Source organism: Electrophorus electricus, chromosome 22 (assembly GCF_041902795.1).
Source record: "Electrophorus electricus isolate QZ-2024a chromosome 22, ASM4190279v1, whole genome shotgun sequence".
NCBI lineage: Eukaryota > Metazoa > Chordata > Actinopteri > Gymnotiformes > Gymnotidae > Electrophorus > Electrophorus electricus.
Window position 1 is genome coordinate 1,781,324 of NC_137518.1, and position 19,176 is coordinate 1,800,499.

At 40.3% G+C, this 19,176-nt stretch overlaps 1 protein-coding gene across 3 annotated transcripts; it reads right to left on the reverse strand.

The window, feature by feature from the left end:
• Positions 1 to 10,889: 10,889 nt before the first annotated feature.
• On the reverse strand, positions 10,890 to 16,485 carry LOC113586460 (bactericidal permeability-increasing protein-like). 3 transcript variants are annotated; one of them, XM_027024612.3, is made up of 16 exons: positions 16,329 to 16,485; positions 15,034 to 15,154; positions 14,697 to 14,811; positions 14,240 to 14,371; positions 13,976 to 14,131; positions 13,599 to 13,662; positions 13,420 to 13,480; positions 13,201 to 13,292; positions 12,902 to 13,078; positions 12,661 to 12,720; positions 12,145 to 12,312; positions 11,989 to 12,050; positions 11,838 to 11,880; positions 11,422 to 11,485; positions 11,275 to 11,351; positions 10,890 to 11,171 (listed from the first exon to the last, which is right to left on the reverse strand). In XM_027024612.3, the coding sequence occupies exons 2-16, from the start codon at positions 15,140 to 15,142 to the stop codon at positions 11,130 to 11,132; spliced, it is 1,422 nt and encodes a 473-aa protein (XP_026880413.2). In that variant the 5' UTR covers positions 15,143 to 15,154; positions 16,329 to 16,485; the 3' UTR covers positions 10,890 to 11,129. The 3 variants fall into 3 exon arrangements, 1 of the variants encoding a protein (XP_026880413.2); XR_014119441.1 differs by lacking the exon at positions 11,989 to 12,050 and having other exon boundaries at positions 11,275 to 11,485; XR_014119442.1 differs by lacking the exons at positions 10,890 to 11,171; positions 11,989 to 12,050 and having other exon boundaries at positions 11,322 to 11,351.
• Between the last annotated feature and the right edge of the window lie 2,691 nt (positions 16,486 to 19,176).

Sequence of the window (19,176 nt, forward strand, 5' to 3'; positions counted from 1 at the left end):
TCCCACCCCTACTCTACCATCCTCCCTTCAGAAGATCACAGTCCAGGGGGAAAACACCGGACTGTAATCACTACTGAACTGTCATCACCACTGAAGCATGTCACACAGTCTGCACTACTGAACTGACGTCACTACTGAAGCATGTCACAGTCTGCACTACGGAAATGACATCACTACTGAAGCATGTCATATAGTCTGAGTGTAATCATTACTGAAGCACCTAACACAGTCTGCACTACTGAACTGTAATTAATGCTAAAGTGTTACACACAGTGTGCACTAGTAAAGTGTAATCATTTATGAAGTACCTCACACAGTCTGCACTAGTGAACTAGTTTACACAACCACACCTTACATATCACATTTTTTAATTCTATATGTCTATACTGTAAATCTCTATAGTGTAAATCTATACACTGTAAATTGTGTCTCATGTACCTGCCCCTGTATATGTATCTCTAATGTTATTATGGTCATACTGTAGCTCATGTTGCGCTTTATGTATTTGTTCTGTAGTTGTCAGTGATGTCAGTGATGTGTTCAGGGTGCTGTGCAGTTTTAGTAAGACGGTTTCCATCTTACCAAAGCAAATTCATGTAACTGACAAATACTGGTGAGTAAAAGTAGTTCTGATTCTGATTCACAGCACTTAAGGTTTAACAAATGCAAGGAAAGTAATGACATAACAACTGTGTGCGATGGAATATCTCACTCTTGGTGAGAGTCAAGATGACCCGCACTGTCTGGCAGGGTCACAGCAAACACCACCAGAATCTCCACCAGAGTCACAGCAAACACCACCAGAATCTCCACAGGAGTAACAGCAAACACCACCAGATCTCCACCAGAGTCACAAAAAACCCCCAGCAAACACCACCAGATTCTCCAGCAGGGTCACTACACTGGGTGATGGCCTAAAGGTCCGTTACATTAGTGAGCTACACTGGGTGGTGGTGTAAAGGTCCTTTACATTAGTGAGCTACACTCAATGGTGGTGTAAAGGTCCTTTACATTAGTGAGCTACACTGGGCGGTGGTGTAAAGGTCCTTTACATTAGTGAGCTACACTGGGTGGTGGTGTAAAGGTCCTTTACATTAGTGAGCTACACTGGGCAGTGGTGTAAAGGTCCTTTACATTAGTGAGCTACACTGGATGATGGTGTAAAGGTCCTTTACATTAGAGAGCTACACTGGGTGGTGGTGTAAAGGTCCTTTACATTAGTGAGCTACACTGGATAAGTTCTCACATATTGTTTTAATAACTGGATTCATATTAAGTTTGAATAACTCTAACAACTGGGGGGAGAATTTAGTACCCAGATATGTAATGAGATCAGACAACTAGCAGAACAAATTTTTAACCAATGAACTAGCAAAATCAGACAACTAGCAGAACAAATTTTTAGCCAATGATGCAGGTGCACTTTTAGTGGATTTTTTATCTGTATTTCAATCCACTAAAGCTTTTCACTTGATCTACTATAACATTTAAGACAGACCTCCTGTCTCACAGAAGTTTCCGCTGATTTAGCTGCTACTTACCCATCCTGGTCCTGGGGTACCTTTGCTCTGTACTCTTTAGTGATGTTTTTGCTGCCAACAAATCTATATTAATTCCTCAGATAGTAACCAAATGCTTCTTAGATGCAGAGCACAGAAATCATTCAAATTTGCAGTGAAGAGATACATCTGCGCCAGATTTTGGATCAATGGACTGGGCTCGAACTGCAAATATACTGTATATGCAAAATTCAAATGCAGGGTTGGTCTCTTTTGTAATCAAATCTGAACACTATGAAATTTGTTTCACATTTGTTTAATTTGACAGGTTTTAAAGGGATAATGGACATCACCAGACAAAAAGGAACAAAAAACTATATAAAAGGAACAAAACCAAAAACAAAGGAAGACTTTAACACACTTGCCCAAACAAGCACTAAATCACACAAAAATAGATCAAACAATGACACAGCTGTGCATAAACATATTGGCCATTTTTTACTTCATTTTTATCAACAGTAATCTGATTGTTAACTGATTGTTAACATATTGTTCAAGTCTTCAACCGTTTTACTCCCAACATACGAATGGGTACAAACGTGGCTGTGTGTGCTCGTGCATAGCAGGTATGGCCTGCTGGTACACAGCAGATCCTCATCCTGTCCATATGGCAACAGATGCCAGGCATGGCCATCCATGGCAGCAGACAGCCTGTGGTCACTCACTACCCTGTGGGCTCGCTGCTGTCCAATGCCTCAGACAAGTCCAGCGCCAGCTGGAGGTTAGCATATCTCTCTCTCTCTCTCTCTCTCTCTCTCTCTCTCTCTCTCTCTCTCTCTCTCTCTCTCTCTCACACACACACACACCTGGTCTCTTTAATTGAAAAACCTGGTACATCTTCAAACCCTGGACTCCTCTTCTTAACACTGTCAGCCATTAATGGCATAGGTGTTCTATTATTTATACTGCCTGGCATGTCTGACTGTCGTTCTTCTGCTGTGCGCTAATGAGTTCAAGTCTAGTCTTGTACCTGCAATGGCAGCGTTTGTGAATAATGTTGCTGTCCTCCACCAGGGGGTGCCATAGCAACCAGTGTGATGTCAGGATTCTGCCCATGGATGCCACATGACCTCCCAGCCCCTGAATATTGGCACAGCCCGTAGCCGGACCCAGCAGGGTGGTGACAAGAGGTCAAAAGGTCGCCACACAAAGAGATGAGCTAGGTACTCCCTGCCTCTTATTGCACTTTTTATTGGTTAGCATTAAGGCTAAAACAGCACACTAATTAAAGGGAAGGGAACCCTAGAACTGGAACTGAGACCTACTGGTCTAGTCTGTGGGTCTGCACAGTGGGTACAGCTACTAGCTAGCTAGCTAGCTACTGACTTTGCATTGGCTAGCTAGCTAGCTACTGTAGCCGGTAGCTAGTTAGCTAGCTAGCTATCTGCTGCTGAAAACTGTCAAGTTGTATTTATAGCTTTCCTTTTAGTTCTCTCAGCTTACTTATTTGGTTTTTTATTTTATTTATTTATTTATTTTTATTTTTTTAGGGAAGTTCAATAATTTCTTAGAAATCTTGGAACATTTTGCCAGTTGGCATCTAGGAAAGCCTTTCTGCCCACAGACAATAAACACAAGCCAGAATTCCTCAAACAGGAATGAATCTACTAATTTACAACACGGTTTAGTAACATTTCAGGCACATGAGTGAGGACCTAAGTCCTGCCCACCAGGTGCCCTCGCCACGACCTGCTGTTCCACCTGCTGCTCCACTGTGTCTCAGTCTTTTTAAATCCATTATGAAATCCTTCCTCTGCTGTTTCTCTGCTGTTGTTCATCTTGTGGTTGAAGCCTTCCTCCCCTTCCTTAGCCCAGCCTCCCAGCTGCGGCGTGAGCCAGTGGGCGAAGGTCATCACCTGCATGACCGTGCGTGAATTGGACTTGTCCATGTGCAGCCCGCTCAGCCCCAAGCACCTGCCAAACTTCGTGGAGAGCGCCATTGACCTGCCCAAGTCGCTGGCCATGGTCATGCCTTCAGTGAAGGCCTCGCCCTGGGAGGGTGTCATTCCTAAATCCCCAAACAGCTGTTAAACATTCAAATATAAAATAAAGATGAACCCATTACCACCACATTCCAAGAGAAGACTTTTCGTGACCTTATGCTAAAGAAGATGTTTTTCTATATGGTCCTGAGCCTGGTGGAGAGGTCATATATCTCACCCTGAGGTCTACCAAAGCTGCCTATCAAACTTGACCTATAGTGGACCAGAAGAGGATTCATTTATTCATTCATTTTATTACTGAATTCCCTGTTTGGGCAGTTCATTTGCAATGTAGTTGAAAAACAGCACATGACACAGCATGAAAAAAGAGGATCTCTTAGCACTACAGCAAAAAAACCAACAACAACAACATTAACAAAAAAACAAAACTAGAAAGATGCCCAGGGCATCTTGTTCTGCAAAAACCACAAATCCTTTATCTATTGAGTTATCTGATAAGTGACTGGATGAATAAATATTTGTACCTTTTTGTCTTCTTTAAGGACATTCTTCAGACAGTGTCAAATGGGAGAGGAGGAAAATTCAAGTGTAGCTTGTAGTATCTTCAAAAGTATAAAGAATGGCACAGGCGCAGGCAGCTAACACCCCAATCTTTTTACTGAACTGCCTTAAGTCACATGAACAGCCTTTTACAGAACTGTCTTAAGTCACATGAACAGCCTTTTACTGAACTGCCTTAAGTCACATGAACAGCCTTTTACTGAACTGTCTTAAGTCACAAACCAGCAGGCTTGACCTATGTTTTTAACTCCTTGCTGATGTCAGTACAGGCAATGCCACATAATTTTCCATAATAATAAATTATAATACAAAACCCAAATGTTTTTTCTTCTTTATTTTCTTATCCAGGGATAACAAGATTATGACAGATTTCATGTACAACGATATGATGGGTTTTGTGCAGTAGTCTCCTTGTCGCTATGTTTAACGGCATGCTGACCTTCTCTGATAGGATCTGGAGATTTACAATACAAATGTCACTTGAATGACCTTGCACAGCAACAGTTAACATGTACAGAAAATGCCGCTGGATGAAAATCACACACTGAGGGCTCGGAAGCAGAGGGATGGATGTGACATTTGACAAAGTGCTTTACAGCCATACTTTGTGCTGTCTGTTTATTAACATTCATCTTTAACATTTAAACCTTCTTTAAATGATTTTTGAAAATTATTTACACTTTTACACTCAATAATTTACACACATACACTAACACATTACCTCAACCTCCTTCACAATGAATTTCACTTTGGACTCCTGATTACTCATTAACATGCGAAGACTTGTAGAACTACACATATGAATAAGGGCTGCTTCCATTTGTACACACTATGTGGGTCTTTTTTTTTGTCTTAGCTGATACCAGGAGGACTTTTGTACATCTTCTTCGGTTCTATAACTGCATGGGACCCTTGAATATTTTTAAAATCTCTTGTACAGGTTAGCTAGTTAGCTATCTGTGTTTCAAGAATGGGTAGAGAGTCTGTCCTGAGCAAATCTCACCTGCCCCAACTACTGTTTCCCTTGCTACAATATAAGGTATTTTGCTGTTATTTCCTCAGTGGTTAAGGTACTTGACTTGTAATCAGAAGGCTGCCAGTTCAAGTCCCACCACTGCCAAGTTGCCACTGTTGGGCCCCTGAGCAAGACCCTTAACCCTCAATTGCTCAAGTTGTACTCAGTCATAATTATAAATTGCTTTGGATAAAAGCATCAGCTAAATCCCATAAATGTAAATGTAAATAGAGATACTCAGAAAGAAACATCATCCAAAAGAGCAAATGCCCTCTTCACCAATGAACCATCCAATGTGCACTTTCAGTTACAGTTCAACAAAACCCTGACGTTGGATCCATTCAGAGCTGAAACAGAACATCACTGGAAGCATATAAGAGAGCAGATCATCAGATAACATCAGTGCTCAGTGGATAGGAGCAGCGCACTACAATCTTTCATAGTAGGAAAAAGTCAACAGAACAACAGCAGATGTACAAGAGCAGGTTGAAACATGAAGATAATATTACCTATCACAAAAAGGTTCCTGTTCTCTGCCTTGATACTTTCCAAGAGACCCACTATGCTCATTCCTGTGGTGTTTCAGTTATAGGAAGAAGATGTAAATATGCTCTAGGGACTAATTTGCATGTTAATTGGCACTTTTTACAAAATTCCTCCTCATCAGTATACATATTGTGAAACATCAACCTATACAATATAGCATTTTATGATTTGCACATGATATGGACTTCCCTAACTTCATGACTATTACCCTTATAGGAGCTGGAACCACTAGCAGATCAAGTTTACATGTACATCGAACTAAAATTCCATTCTTCAAGATATAAACCTTACTTATCCCTGGCCCCTTCAGCATTACACCATCAACTTCCGACACCTTAAACCATGGCTTCAAAGGATTCTGACCATGTACTGTGGAAATATCTGATGGTATGGGATGATCTACCAAGGTCAAAGCTGTGTTAGGGACTGGTATACCGTTACTGACATCAATAACTTTTCCCTGTATATCTGAGCTTTTGGTTTGGAGGGCTTAGTGAAGTATGCCTGCCTCAGTGTCTTTAAAGCTCCTATAGAGCTATTTTAGCATTCTGTGCTCATTACCATAAACTGTTCAGTTTTAGGGATTAGGTTTACAATAACTTGAAACTACAGGACATGGCAAATGGATTTGGCATGTAAACTTTGGCAGTGGTGTAACATTTTCATTCTCATGTGGAAATGATGAGGCTGCACATGGGGCAAAGTGTACTTCTCCTGGCATGCGCCATTTGTGTCCAGTTGTCACAACTCCAGAGCAGAATCTCTTCGTACTCTTGAACTGGTGTATAGTTGGCTGGTGCATATTTTTCCGGAATAGCACGGTCCACACCTTTGACCTCGGCTAAGAGTCCAAGCCAGAAACAGAGGAGCTAACCCTTGTAATTACATAGGCTGGAACACACAACATTACTGTAGTCTGAATGTGTGACTGTCTACAGTAAGGTATATCTTAAATGTCTTTTTTTTTTTAGTTCACATGGGCTGGACCTTTTGTTTTTAACTGAGACATTGGCTACAGCTGGTGAAGCTGCTGGTTGACGCCACCCCTGCGGGTTTCTTTAGTGTACCACAGAATGCGGGTAGAGGTGGAGGAGTTGCAGTAATTTTAAAACAAATGATAAATGTTGAGATGTTTAAAAGTTTTGAAGCACTGTTTTTTAAGGCTCACTCCGTTTTTCTTTTACTCTGCAACAATATGCAGATCTCCTAAACCACACAGCTTTTATAACTGAATATTTTGAATTCCTTGCCTTGATTTGTAACGGCCCGAGTGCTGCAGGACAAGGAGCAGGACGTACAGACTCCATCGACGAAGATGGACATTTATTAACATACGAAGAAGACAACGGCACTCGCACATAACATAAGCAGTGAGCATGAATACGAATACGCTTAACGTTAAAGATGTGACCAATAACCGACCCTGATGCACACACCCACGGGGATTTAAATACATACAGACAAACATCACATTAAACCATGTGCAGATGTATGCAGACAAGGAGGGTATGAATGAGACAAAGTGAATCCCCACTGCATGCGGCGGGCTGGATAACGTGACGAGTGGGACTGGGAGCAGTCTGTGACATGATTATACATATGTCTGATAGAAGGTTACTTATGTTACTAATATTCATGTCTGCTTCCCACCTAAATATGATTATACTGATTTTAAATATAATCTTAAGATCATTAAGGTTAATGTTTTTATTCAGCTTTTGGACACTTAATTTTATTCAACATATTTATGAGCCCACCCATGAATTGAAAATCATTAGTGGAAAGTCATATAAATAATTTGGTTTTGATATTGACAAATTAGACACTGAAGAGGCTAGTTTCTCTGGTCATAGGCTGATACTATTTAGCTCAACATTTACTGGGCATTTCCCCGCTCCTGTAGTGTTGATGATTTAGTTACTTCATTTTATGATAACCGTTGAACTGTCCTTGATACTGTTGCTCCCATACGATTAAAACACTTCAAACTTCAGCCCTGGTTAAATACAGCCACTAAGGAAATTAGAAGGGTGGTGTGGAAATGGAATAGACAGACTACAAGTGAACATGAACCTTGATATGTTCAAAAGTTGCTTAGTGGATTATCAGTTAGTGGTTAAATCGGCTAGGGAAACATTTTTAATCATTATTGTGAAACATTACAATACATCTAAAGTTTTGTTTAGCAAAATAAATACTTAAACCCTCAACTGGGGTCACCCCTCTTTTTTATTGGAAAGACTGAGACTATTAGTTCTAGTATTATTACATTAGGTCTAGACTTTTCACTTTCTCTTCCATGTATTAGTCTGTTTATTAGTCTGTTTCTATGTCAGAACTCACAGATTTAGCCCTGAACACAAAGCCCACCACCACCCCACTAGATTTCCCCTTTTTAGTCATGTGGTATGGTCCACCGCTTGCAGGGGGATCCACATACACTGTTTGTTTTGTAAGCACGCCCCCCTCGGGATTGCACACATGTGCACAGCGTTTAATATTAATGTCTTGTCTATTTAAACCCCTGTCCGTGTGTGCTCCCATTGTTGGTCATTATTTGTTAGCGTATGTTTCTATCCAGGTTTGTGTTTGTCTAGCCCATGTTAATCGTTAATGTTGTGTGTTTATGTTTACCATTAATGTTACATGTGAGTTCCACCAATGTTCTGTGTGTTTAATGTCATTAAATGTTGCACAAAGTCAAGGGAGTATGTGCGTCCTGTTTAATGTCCTGCAGCACTCGGGCAGTGTTGCAAGAACATCATACTTCCCTGTTTTAGCTATCATACTTCCCTTAATAACTGGTATGGTTTTTTACACATGTTTTTAAACATAATGACACTTCTGCTTGGAAAGCAGAACCTACTACTACTGTGGTCAATAATTATTGATCAATTTCCAAATTTCCATTTTTAGCTAAATTACTGGAAAATGTTATGTACTGTCAACTTTGAAATTTTTTAAGTGGTAATAGCATTTTGATATTTAGCAGTCTGGTTTTAAGGCCAAGCACAGCACTGAATCTGCCCTCCTTAAAGTGACAAATTACATTTCTCTTTTGGTTGACTCATGAAATTGTGCCATCCTTGTGTTATAGAATCTAAACTCTGCTTTTGATATGAACATAACATACTTAGTCATTGCTTAGAAGAATTTGTGCGGTTATAGAAAGTGGCCCTGAGATGGTTTAGTTCTTATCTCAAACATAATTTTTTAGGGGAATATTTGAATATTTGAAACTATTTTTCCTCTGCCATGTAATTTGTGGTGTTCCACAAGGGTCCATACTAAGGCCCATCCTATTTTCACTATACATGTTACAAAATTAGGAAGCACAATATCAGCTTTCTTTGTTAGGCTGATGATATATAGCTGTACTGTTCCATAAGACCCAATGATAACAGCTTTTTAATATCACTCTTGAAGACAATAAGTGGATTGCTGTCAATTTCCCCCAGCTGAGTGAGGGCAAGTCAGGGGTCATTATTTTTAGCACTCTTCATCTTATTTACAACATTCCCAATAACCTTGGTCATTTGTCCATGTGTGTTAACTCCTCTGTGAGAAATCATGGTGTTGTCTTTGACTTAGACCTCAGATTTTATACATTGGGATTAACCAGTCTCTATTGCAACGTTTGCATTTATCCCAGAATGCCTTAGCCAGGTTACTGACTTGCACCAAGAAAAGAAATATTACACCAGCCCTTGCTTCTCTTCATTAGCTAACCAGTGCAATACACAATGCAGTTTAAAGTGACTTTATTTGTTTTCAAAGTCTACCCCCTCTTATATTGTTAGTCTACTCACACCTTCAACGTCACAATGATCTCTGAGGCCATCCATGAAACGTAAAGGTGGTTGTGCATTTGTGGTTTATGCTTTGAGACTATCAAACAGTTTGCTGTTCCACCAAGCCCATTCTGAATTGATTTGTATATCGTGGTTTAAAAATCTGTTTATATAAACTTGAATTTGAATAGTAAGACTGTGGTAATAGTATGTGTTTTAGTGCCTGTGTTTTATTTTGTTACTCATCAGTATATTTGTGTTCTATCTCTTTTACTCATCTTATCAATTTATCTGTGATCTATTTCTTGTTTTCACATTATCTTTCTTATGTGTTTTAGTTGAGTTGTTTACCTGTTTATGTATTTGTCTTGCTTTTTCTCATGCTGATTCTATGTACAGCACAACACAAGTTGCTTAAAGAGTGCTTTCTAAATATATTGTACTTACATATACCTGCACTGAAACAGCTATAATTTTAGGATCTGGCCAGATTATTTACAAATCTATTGCCTCGAGGTATTCTGGATGTTATTGTGCATACTTCTACAGTGGAAGTATGTTCTCCTATTGGCATGACCAAGCACCTCATTATCTTCTACAGACTTACAGCTGGAGTACTGGCCAAGGCTGAAACAGTACACCTACAGCATTTAGCTGATGCTTTTATCCTAAGAGACTTACAATTATGAACTTGAGCAATTGAGGGTTAAGGGTCTTGCTCAGGGACCCAACAGTGGCAACTTGGCCAGCAACCTTCTGATTACAAGTCAGGTACCTCAACCACTGAGCTACCACTGCCCACAGTAGAGTCCCCGACTTCTCCTGGCAGAGATTATTCCTCTACTGTATTGGGGTTTTGGTCCTTGATCCACAACTGCAGTTTTATATTCATTGTCTCCAGGATAATCACCTCAAATATCTCCTTTATGGACTCTTGCTGGCATCTTATCCATTTAGAGAATAACTACTTCAGGCAGACATACAGTGCAAATAGTGTCTCCCAAGAAAGGATAGACCTCCACTGCATGAAACCTTTGGTGGTAAGAATACTCAGTAATTTTGTATTTGTCCAAAATGGTAGCCTTGACTCACTCAAAGTCCTTGGCATATATGCTATCATGACCGCATATTCGCTTTAGGCTTTTCATATTAGGAAGGGTACTTGCTAATTTGCCCAGAACTCCTTGTATCAGTGGCTGGCCTATCATAAATTGCTGAAAGATTAATGCTGGCTATAATAAAAAGGTGTCAGCTTGCTGTGTATGGGGCTGCATATCTTATGCCAACCACAGTCCCACACTGAAAGCACCTAAAAGTGTGTAGTGAAGATAGAACACAATGAATCTTTCTGATGAAACTTTGACCTGGTCAGGGTAGGCCTTCTCTCACCCCTAATCCATGGACAGGCCCCAAACAGTCTTACATGATCAAGCGCCAGAGAGTCGTAAGAACATTTCCCTTTTTACATTACCAGTTGGTGTCAATAGTAAATTTATTGTCTGTACATCAAATTAGGTCAGTTAACTGACCTCTCATCTGTGATATGGCCTCAATTAACACACAATGGAAGTGCATTTAATATCACATTAAATTATGTCTGTAAGGAGACTGATATCGCTAGTAAATTACGTTTGTTCCACTCACTGGAAAATTTGTTTAAGAAAGGAACAGGCTGTTAGCTGTTGAATGTGTGCAGACATCAGTCGACGCTCATTCATGCTGTGAAATGAATGTCCGTCCCAATCAACAGGTAGTCCTGAAAAAACAGTGTGTCTTTATAGCAGAGGCTCACAGATACACAAAGCAGCCTCCAACACTTCATGCATCCAGGCATGTTTATATGATGGATTTAATTGTACCTTCATAATGACCAGTTGAGTGTTCACCAGATTCAGCTCTCCGATGGCTGGCAGAGGAAAACCTTGCTGTAGGAGATCTACCACAAAAGAGAATTTAAAATCACTTACCAGCAACATCAAACACGTTACATCAGATCCTGTACTCACCATTAACCTCGGCTATCACAGCAGCTTTCAAGACCATCTGAAAGATGCTGTCAAGTGATTTCACCTGTTGAAAAAACATGTTGAGCACTTATTGTAGGGTATTGTTTATTACACTGATGTTGTCTAACAAACTCTAGTACTTGAATATTGCACCTACCATTCTCTAAGATAGACCTTTTGTACGTCTAGGCATCAGCAGTGATCCCTGTATTTCTACAGTATTCTAGATCATTGGTATATTGGACTCTAACCTACTCTACTGTACTAGGATGTATTCTATGAGTAAACGACAAAGCACTTTTGTAAGTCTCTCTGGATAAGAGCATCTGCTAAATTCTATAAATGTAAATGTAAATGTAAATGAAAAGGACATTGTGTTTATTTTCTTCAGCTGACTTTTGAGATTGTTGTCCTACCTCAAATGGTCCTATGTAGCTTGCTCCTAAGGTCATATTAACTCTGGGGGAATAAGGAGTGCATAAGGAGATTTAAACACTCTAAGTGTAATGCAGTATGTCTTATTACCTAAGCATTTATTATCATACTTAGATTCATTCTCTGACTTACGTATTAAGGGTCAGATTTCCAGCCACTTTGACCCCAGTCACATAAATCTGACCACTCGCGTCCTATGAGCGGAATGTGCATGTGCGATATGTTGTAGAAAATATGGTCTGTAGGCAAATGAGGCACCTCCACCACTGTCTGTCCCTTATTACTCACCACATTAAGGTTGAAGAGGGTTGTGAGGGTGGTGTTGGGCTGGATGGCGTAGGCAGTGATTGTGGCGTTAGCCTGTAGCGTTAAGTTGTTGGGTGTAAACGTGACGGTTGGTGCTGTCGCTGCCTTCACCAGGAGCTCCATCATCAGGTCAGGGTACTGCTTAGCTATCTAAGCAAGGCACCAGTAGGAGTCACTCATCAAAGAAATATTTCCTCTCAAACATGCCATTGTTATTTCTCATACATGCTTCATCCAAACACACTTTTCTGAAATATTGCTCTTTTACTTCACCTAATTGTGCTACTGTTGCTAACGAATGCCAGACACTAGGGAAGACCATACTAACTCCCATGTGGTTTTCTTTTCTTAACTGTTCATCTTTTAAACTTATTATTCCTTCAAGATTCAAAGTCGACTGTCCTCAGAAACTTCTAAGGACAAAAATTCTAAGGACAACAATTCTAAGGACAACAATTCCTGCATGCTGGTGTAATGAATGGAGGAATTATTTTGAACTTGAGGAATGAAGGTGCCAAATGTCTTGGTGTTCAGTCGAAATGGAGAACTTGAGGGGATCTGGAAGGGAAAGAGGGATTTTTTTTACAGATACTTTTTACTACTTGATTGGTTTTATTCACAGACAGTGAAAAGAATTAATTTGTTCAAATGTCTTGACTGATGAGTATATAGTTTACTTCTTTGGGTAAGCACATCCACACCTTTCCCTCAGTGATGGCAAGGAGTGGTTTAAACTCACCATGTCATCTGTGATTCTGAGACTCAGTGCTCCTGCGTTGTTGTACACAAAGCCTGCTGAGTTGGCAGTGAAGGCAGAGATGCCCATATACAGCATGTTGCTTTCATCAGGTGGCAGTGAAAATGGTGTCGGGGCAAAAAGGGGTTCCTTGTGCTCTCCAATGTTGTAAAACTCCCCCTACAGAGAGAGAAATGCAGAGATTAACTTATTCTTTTACAGCTCCTGGGTCTTGATTCTTTGGCCAGATTAAACTGGCTTGTCAATGCAGTTGCTTGTTCTTTAATGATCCTTCCACTCACCTTTAAACTGAGATCAATGCTGGATGTGGAAATGACAGGCGACTCCACCATGGAATATTCGATTTCAGCATACTGGTTAACTTTGGCCAGAACTGAGGATTGAAGAGTATAACATCTCCTGGGACATCAGTTCTTTTTGCAGTGTTTTGGGGAATTCTTACATAGATGTGTAACATATGTTTATAATATAATAAAAATGTAGTGATTAAAAGATCTTACCATTTAGGGCTTTCAGGTAAGGATTAAGGTTATGTATGGCATCAGAGATCAGAGGGCAGATCTGAAACAGGTGTTTTATATTGAAATAACAGTGTCATTTATTGTGGTAGTTATTTTGAGTGTTGTTGCTGTCTGTTTCATAATGTTCCAGTAATGGTTGGTCAGTGTAGGTACTTCACCTTTCTCTGTAGCACACTTCGCAAAGCATCATCGATGTAACTACTGAACAGATTATACAGCCAGCTGGAAAGGGGAGCAGTGGAGCTCAATGATATTACTGTCAATACTGGTGTGTCTTTCAGATACTTTCTCACTTTCTCTCTCCACTTTCTGTCTATGTAGCTCAGATCCAGTTAGACCAATGAGTGCTCTGAGCTAAAAAAACAATAGCAGAGATTTCTCGTGCATTTTAAAGTGTTTGTTAGAGTGCTTTGTCATGTGTACATTGTGAACAGTGTGTTTCCTATTCACACAACTCATAAGTAAACAATTACTTTAGAGAACTCAAACCTCAGCAGTTTCGCAACAGCAAGATTGTGTAAGCAACTGACATTACCTGGCACCCCCGTGAAACGTGACGCTGGCCTGGCCAGCGCTGGCTGCACAGTTGGCACTGCTGACCACGGGGTGGCCGGTGTCGTCACTCTGGATGGTAACGGTGGTGGAGATACTCAGTTCGCTCACAACCAAGTCAAAACAACCGCTGTCCGATCTACAGAATTCAAAACACATTCACTGCTTTTCTCCTTCATGTTTAATACAGGAGTACGCCGGCGATTTGGAGTTTGCACAGAAAATATTTGCATGTTTTTCTGCTTACATGATCCCGAGGTATTTCACTCTCCAGTCACCATGCAGGTTAATGTAGGCATTACTGATGGTCAGGCTGACACCAGTGCCTGGGACCAAAGCCACCTCTGACTGTGGCAACCCCACATTTATGACCTTAATCCTGGTAAGCGCAGAGGTAAGAGGAGGAGCATTAAGCCATACTTGTTGGGCAAATTTTGCAGACCAAGATTAGTCTTAAACCTACACAAAAATGGTCTTTTATTGGTGAATCACCACTAACATGAGTTTGTCCTAGAACATGCTTAATCTATGTCCAAATCTGACCTTGTATCAATAAGTTATTTATTATTTTCATTGTTCCAGTGTAATAGTGTGCTTGGGCATTGGAGTTTCATGCTGGAGCCTGCTGTGACCTCCTGGAGGTGGAATCTAACATAAGGCAAAGGCAAAGGTTTGTGTAGGAGCAATATTAGCGCTGCTCTGACCCTGTCAGACTGTAGGAGACTTTGCCAATGGGAGACACTTCCTCTGAGCCACTAAAGTCTGGCACCTTGATGGTTTTAAATTGGTCCAGCAGGGTGGTAACCCCAATCTGGCGGCCTGCAGTCAAAACAAACAGGAGCCTGATTGCACATAGTGGATTTGACAAACATCTGCATTGGAGTTCAGTAGTGGAGTCATTTATCTTATAGCCCCTCCTTGTATATTTTGTGTCTGAGCCATGTTACATTACCACATTGTCTCTACTCTCTTGTGTGCAATACTATTAACACTGATGTTCAACTTCATGTGTACTTGGACCAAGTTTTGTGCAGCCCTTACCATACTCCAGTCCCTTCTGAGTTAGTTTCACCTTGACTCCAGCATTGGTGCCACAAATCTCTGGACAGGACAAGACCAATAGGGCCAGAACGCAGCACAGAGACAACATGTCCACTCAGGCCTGGCAGAGACACACATGGGCATTAGCACGGAGCTTTTCAGCTACCTTTGTGTAACCTGTTTGTCCAGAAGGGCTTCAGCACTTTCTGGGAAACATATAGACACAGTTCTGCAAGTGCTTCTGTTTTGCCCGGCTAATTCAGCAGTGTTTTTTTAATGTTTTGTATGCTATTCCTTATACTCGGAACCCGTGTGCTGGTTTTCATGCAAACTCTTTGGTCCTGAAGTCCCCAGAGCTCCACCAGTAATCAAAGCAAACATTTTATATATTAATCTCAGTTTTGAGATGTTTTATGGTGGTTGTTCCCTTTCTGAATGTAACTTCTTCTCACAGTGGTGTGTAACTTCCCTGCTTATCAAATTGACTTTCACTTCATACTATTGCTTTTGTTTCAAAAGAAGAAAGTTTTATTGAGGTTTTTGGAGAAATCTGTGACAAAACCTCATCCAGTATATAATCTAGCGCTCGTCACATGACAGGGAACATCAGTGTGGCTCCTCTCCTGCTCAGGCTCACTAGCAGTCGACACAAGTTCAGACTGCAGACTGGGTTCATTGTGAAGCTGTGTGTGAGTTGTGTGTGTTTGTCTGTGATGCAGGCAGATACCTCACAACTGGATCATCACACTAGGCTTTTCTGGCATATCATGAAACAAGACACCAGGTTTCAGATGATATGTTTAAACATGTGATCTGATTTGTTTGTGAATCATTGTGTGTCTCTGTCTTTCTCTCCATCTCCAAAACAACTGCTGTTGGAGCAGTTTACTAAGTCTAACATGTCAGTCGCCTTCCAAAGCATCGGTTAAGCAGTAGAAAAATGAAGATAATGCAAGCAGATAATAAAAAAACACAAAATACAATTCAAATAAATAGAAGAGAACTGTGATTGGAATGTATCACGATCATCACAGCCTTGCAACTACTAAGCAATTGCAGCATAATTTCTGCAAATTGACATAAATAAAGTTCCCCTTTTATGACCCTTAGAGACTGTGGTCCTTTTGGTTGCCCCTTTTATGTCTTAAACCAACTAATAAAAAGAGTGTGTGAAAGTTTCGCATTGGTGAAAGCATGCAGATCAGACCATCTTAATCATCTTGTTCAAAACATTGCAATGAGGTAATAGTATATGTACGTGTAGATGTAATAGTAGATGTTTCATGTCAAATTACCTTGAGTTGTGGTGGTGAAGGTCTGCTGACCCTGCCTTCTCTCTCTCTACCTCTGTATATGAGTGTGAAGCAGCTCTCGGACTGGCAGCACAGCAGAACGAAAGGAGGAAGTGTAAGGCCCTGCATTAATATTCAACAGGAAGAGACAGTCTCAGGAATGAAAATGGCCAAAACCAGTTTTGCCAGTGAGACAGTTAGTTGTTATGAGGTAATAAAAAGAGTGTTTACAGGAAATAAAAGATTTAAATGTTTAATTAGAGATATTAAAAGCATAAAACATAAAATATCATAGAGATTCTGTATCCTTATAAAATGATCTGTGTACAGAAGAGGGGCCTCTCTAGAGGCTTCTGCAAAGGATTCTGGGTAGGTTTCAGCCAACCTCTGTGTAAGGCACATCATCTCTCCACCTGGTACAGGATGGTACAGAAAAATTTTCTGTACCAAGTCTTTTTTTTTTTTTTTTTTTTTTTTTAAAAGAGAAGTCTTCTCTTGGACTGTAACTGTACCAAGATCCAACTGGTATAGGTATTGTATATCAATTTGCATAATGGGAAATAATGTATAAGTTGGACATAATAGTGGAAACTTCAAAGAATTTTACATAAAAAATTACATGATCACCCTTGAAAAAGTGTATAAAAATTAAACTCTCGTGTACCCCTCAGACATTCTCCTCATGGTGCCTCAAATGCACATTATCATTGACTGGCAATAAAAGACAGGACCATATATTCTCTAATTCTGACGTCTGCATCTTTATCTTCTATTTGAATGTTTAACCTTAAAACTAACTAATTGGGGATTTAGGAACAACAGCTGTATTGGAGCATACAGTATTGGAGATATGTACATGTAATATCCTGATTGTTGCCAGTTTAGGTTGTCCATGTAGTGTGATGGAGGGAATTTCTGTACCTTTCAGTAATGGGCATGTGTAGTGAAACAAATAAACAAAACTCACTGACAAATGATGATATATTTTCAAGTGGGTAAATTCACTGTGTAAAAGCAAACCTTAACCAGCAGATGGCAGTGGAGGTACATTTAAAGCAAAGTGCAGCTTGTATGAGCCTTTTCAAAAGTCATTAACTGACTTAGAAATCCCTTTTCTTTGTGTTTCTGATGCATCTTACTCTAAATAGCAATATAATATCTAAGAGTTGGGACACAAGTTCCCTGCAATTCCCTGTTTTACAGTAAGTGTCTTGAATTTAAGCAAACAAGTATGTCGAGTCATAGGCAGTACATAATCAATGACCATGTCAATTGTTCTCTATTTGTTGTTTGTATTGTACTTTCAGAGTCCAGGATGGGGAGGTATGCATGCTGGGAGTGCATCAGGCTAATTACATTACACTAAAGGCCAGGGTGGGGTATTTATCAGGATACAACACTATTCTAAAGGTCAGGGTGGGGTATTTATCAGGGTACAACACTATGCTAAAGGCCAAGGTGGGGTATTTATCAAGGTACAACACTATCTAAAGGCCAGGCTGGGGTATTTATCAGGGTACAACACTATCTAAAGGCCTGCGTGAGGTATTTATCAGAGTACAGCACTAAATAGTGGGGTGAGATTATTTTCAGAGTATGCTAGGTTGAAGGTAATTATCGGGTGGCGGTATTTGAACACTTTATCTGTCGGGGAGGTATTTATTGCAAGACCGCACAGGAGTCAGCCCAAACAATCTCATATTTGGTAATACAGTGTGTGCTACTTTAATACATTAATACAGTGTGTTAATGGACTGGGTAGTAACTTTACGAAGTCGGTCACTTGGCAAAAAAGAGACTGGGATGGTCGCAGGGAAAAAATTTCAAAACTATTTAATTGTTGGGCAAAACATCATTCTGGTTAAGGTGAGTTCTTTCTTCTGCTATCTGCTCCCACATGTGCGCTAACATTTTTGTATGTGTTAAGGCTAAATGTTTGTGTGTATCACTGGTGTGCAGTGCATAAAGCAGGTACCCTTTAGGCAACATGCCCTCCCTCCAAATGACACCTGACCTTACATTGTTAGGATTCCGAAATACAGCTCAGCAATCCTCAAAATGCAGCTACATTTGAGGAAACAAACGCCTTGTGTATGCTGCAGGCTAGTTGTTAGCCAGGCGCACCTCTCATGGTTCATCTTCCAGCGACTATGTATGTAACCGTTTCCTTTCTGGCTAAGATTTATAAAGTTGGCTGATCTTGCCAGATTATTGACAGACTTTCATCGAAGGATGGCCTTCAAAGGCTTTTCAGTTTGGCTCAACACAATGCCAGTCTCACTTGTAGTCAGAGTTGGTTGGCGAAGGTAGTATGCAGACAGTGACGTTTTACTAATAATGCATTAGCCCATTCTTCACAACACTGAGAAGGGCCAGCCTGGTATATGGTCTTGGCATTCCGCTCTATGGGAAGGAAGACTGCCATTGGTCTTTTCCTTTCTGATGGAACGCTTTGTGTGGACCATGCAGTCCTTGTGGGGGCCAACAGCAGCTTCAGTGCGCTCAGACAGTTCTTGGATGGCTTGTATGAAGGAGTAAGGTTTGGTGAAATCTCTCCCGTGGAATAGCTCTCTTTTTTTTCTCCCTCTTCTTCTCTCTCTGGTAACATTCCAGTATCTAAGCATTTGTGGTATTATGATAATAAATCCAGTGTTGCCATGAACTCGTGTGAAGCTCAGATCAGCTCTTCGCAGCATTATGTAATCCTCTGACAAAGCAGGCTATTTTAGCATAAAGTTGGTCACGTGTATTCTTTTGACTACCATATTTGTTAATCAGTATATCTGACTCCAAATTATGACTAAGTTTTATATACATTAAACCCTGGCCTGCACTTATTTCTGTTGTTGGT

What these genes read in the sequence shown, in the direction of transcription:
- LOC113586460 (XM_027024612.3), bottom strand. Translation starts at nt 15,142, where the DNA reads ATGTTGTCTCTGTGCTGCGTTCTGGCCCTATTGGTCTTGTCCTGTCCA. An exon ending in TTACCTGAAAGCCCTAAATG is followed by an intron (nt 13,293 to 13,419) that starts GTAAGATCTTTT and finishes TTCAATCCTCAG; the next exon opens with TTCTGGCCAAAGTTAACCAG. An exon ending in CCCTCTTCAACCTTAATGTG is followed by an intron (nt 12,051 to 12,144) that starts GTGAGTAATAAG and finishes TTCCGCTCATAG; the next exon opens with GACGCGAGTGGTCAGATTTA.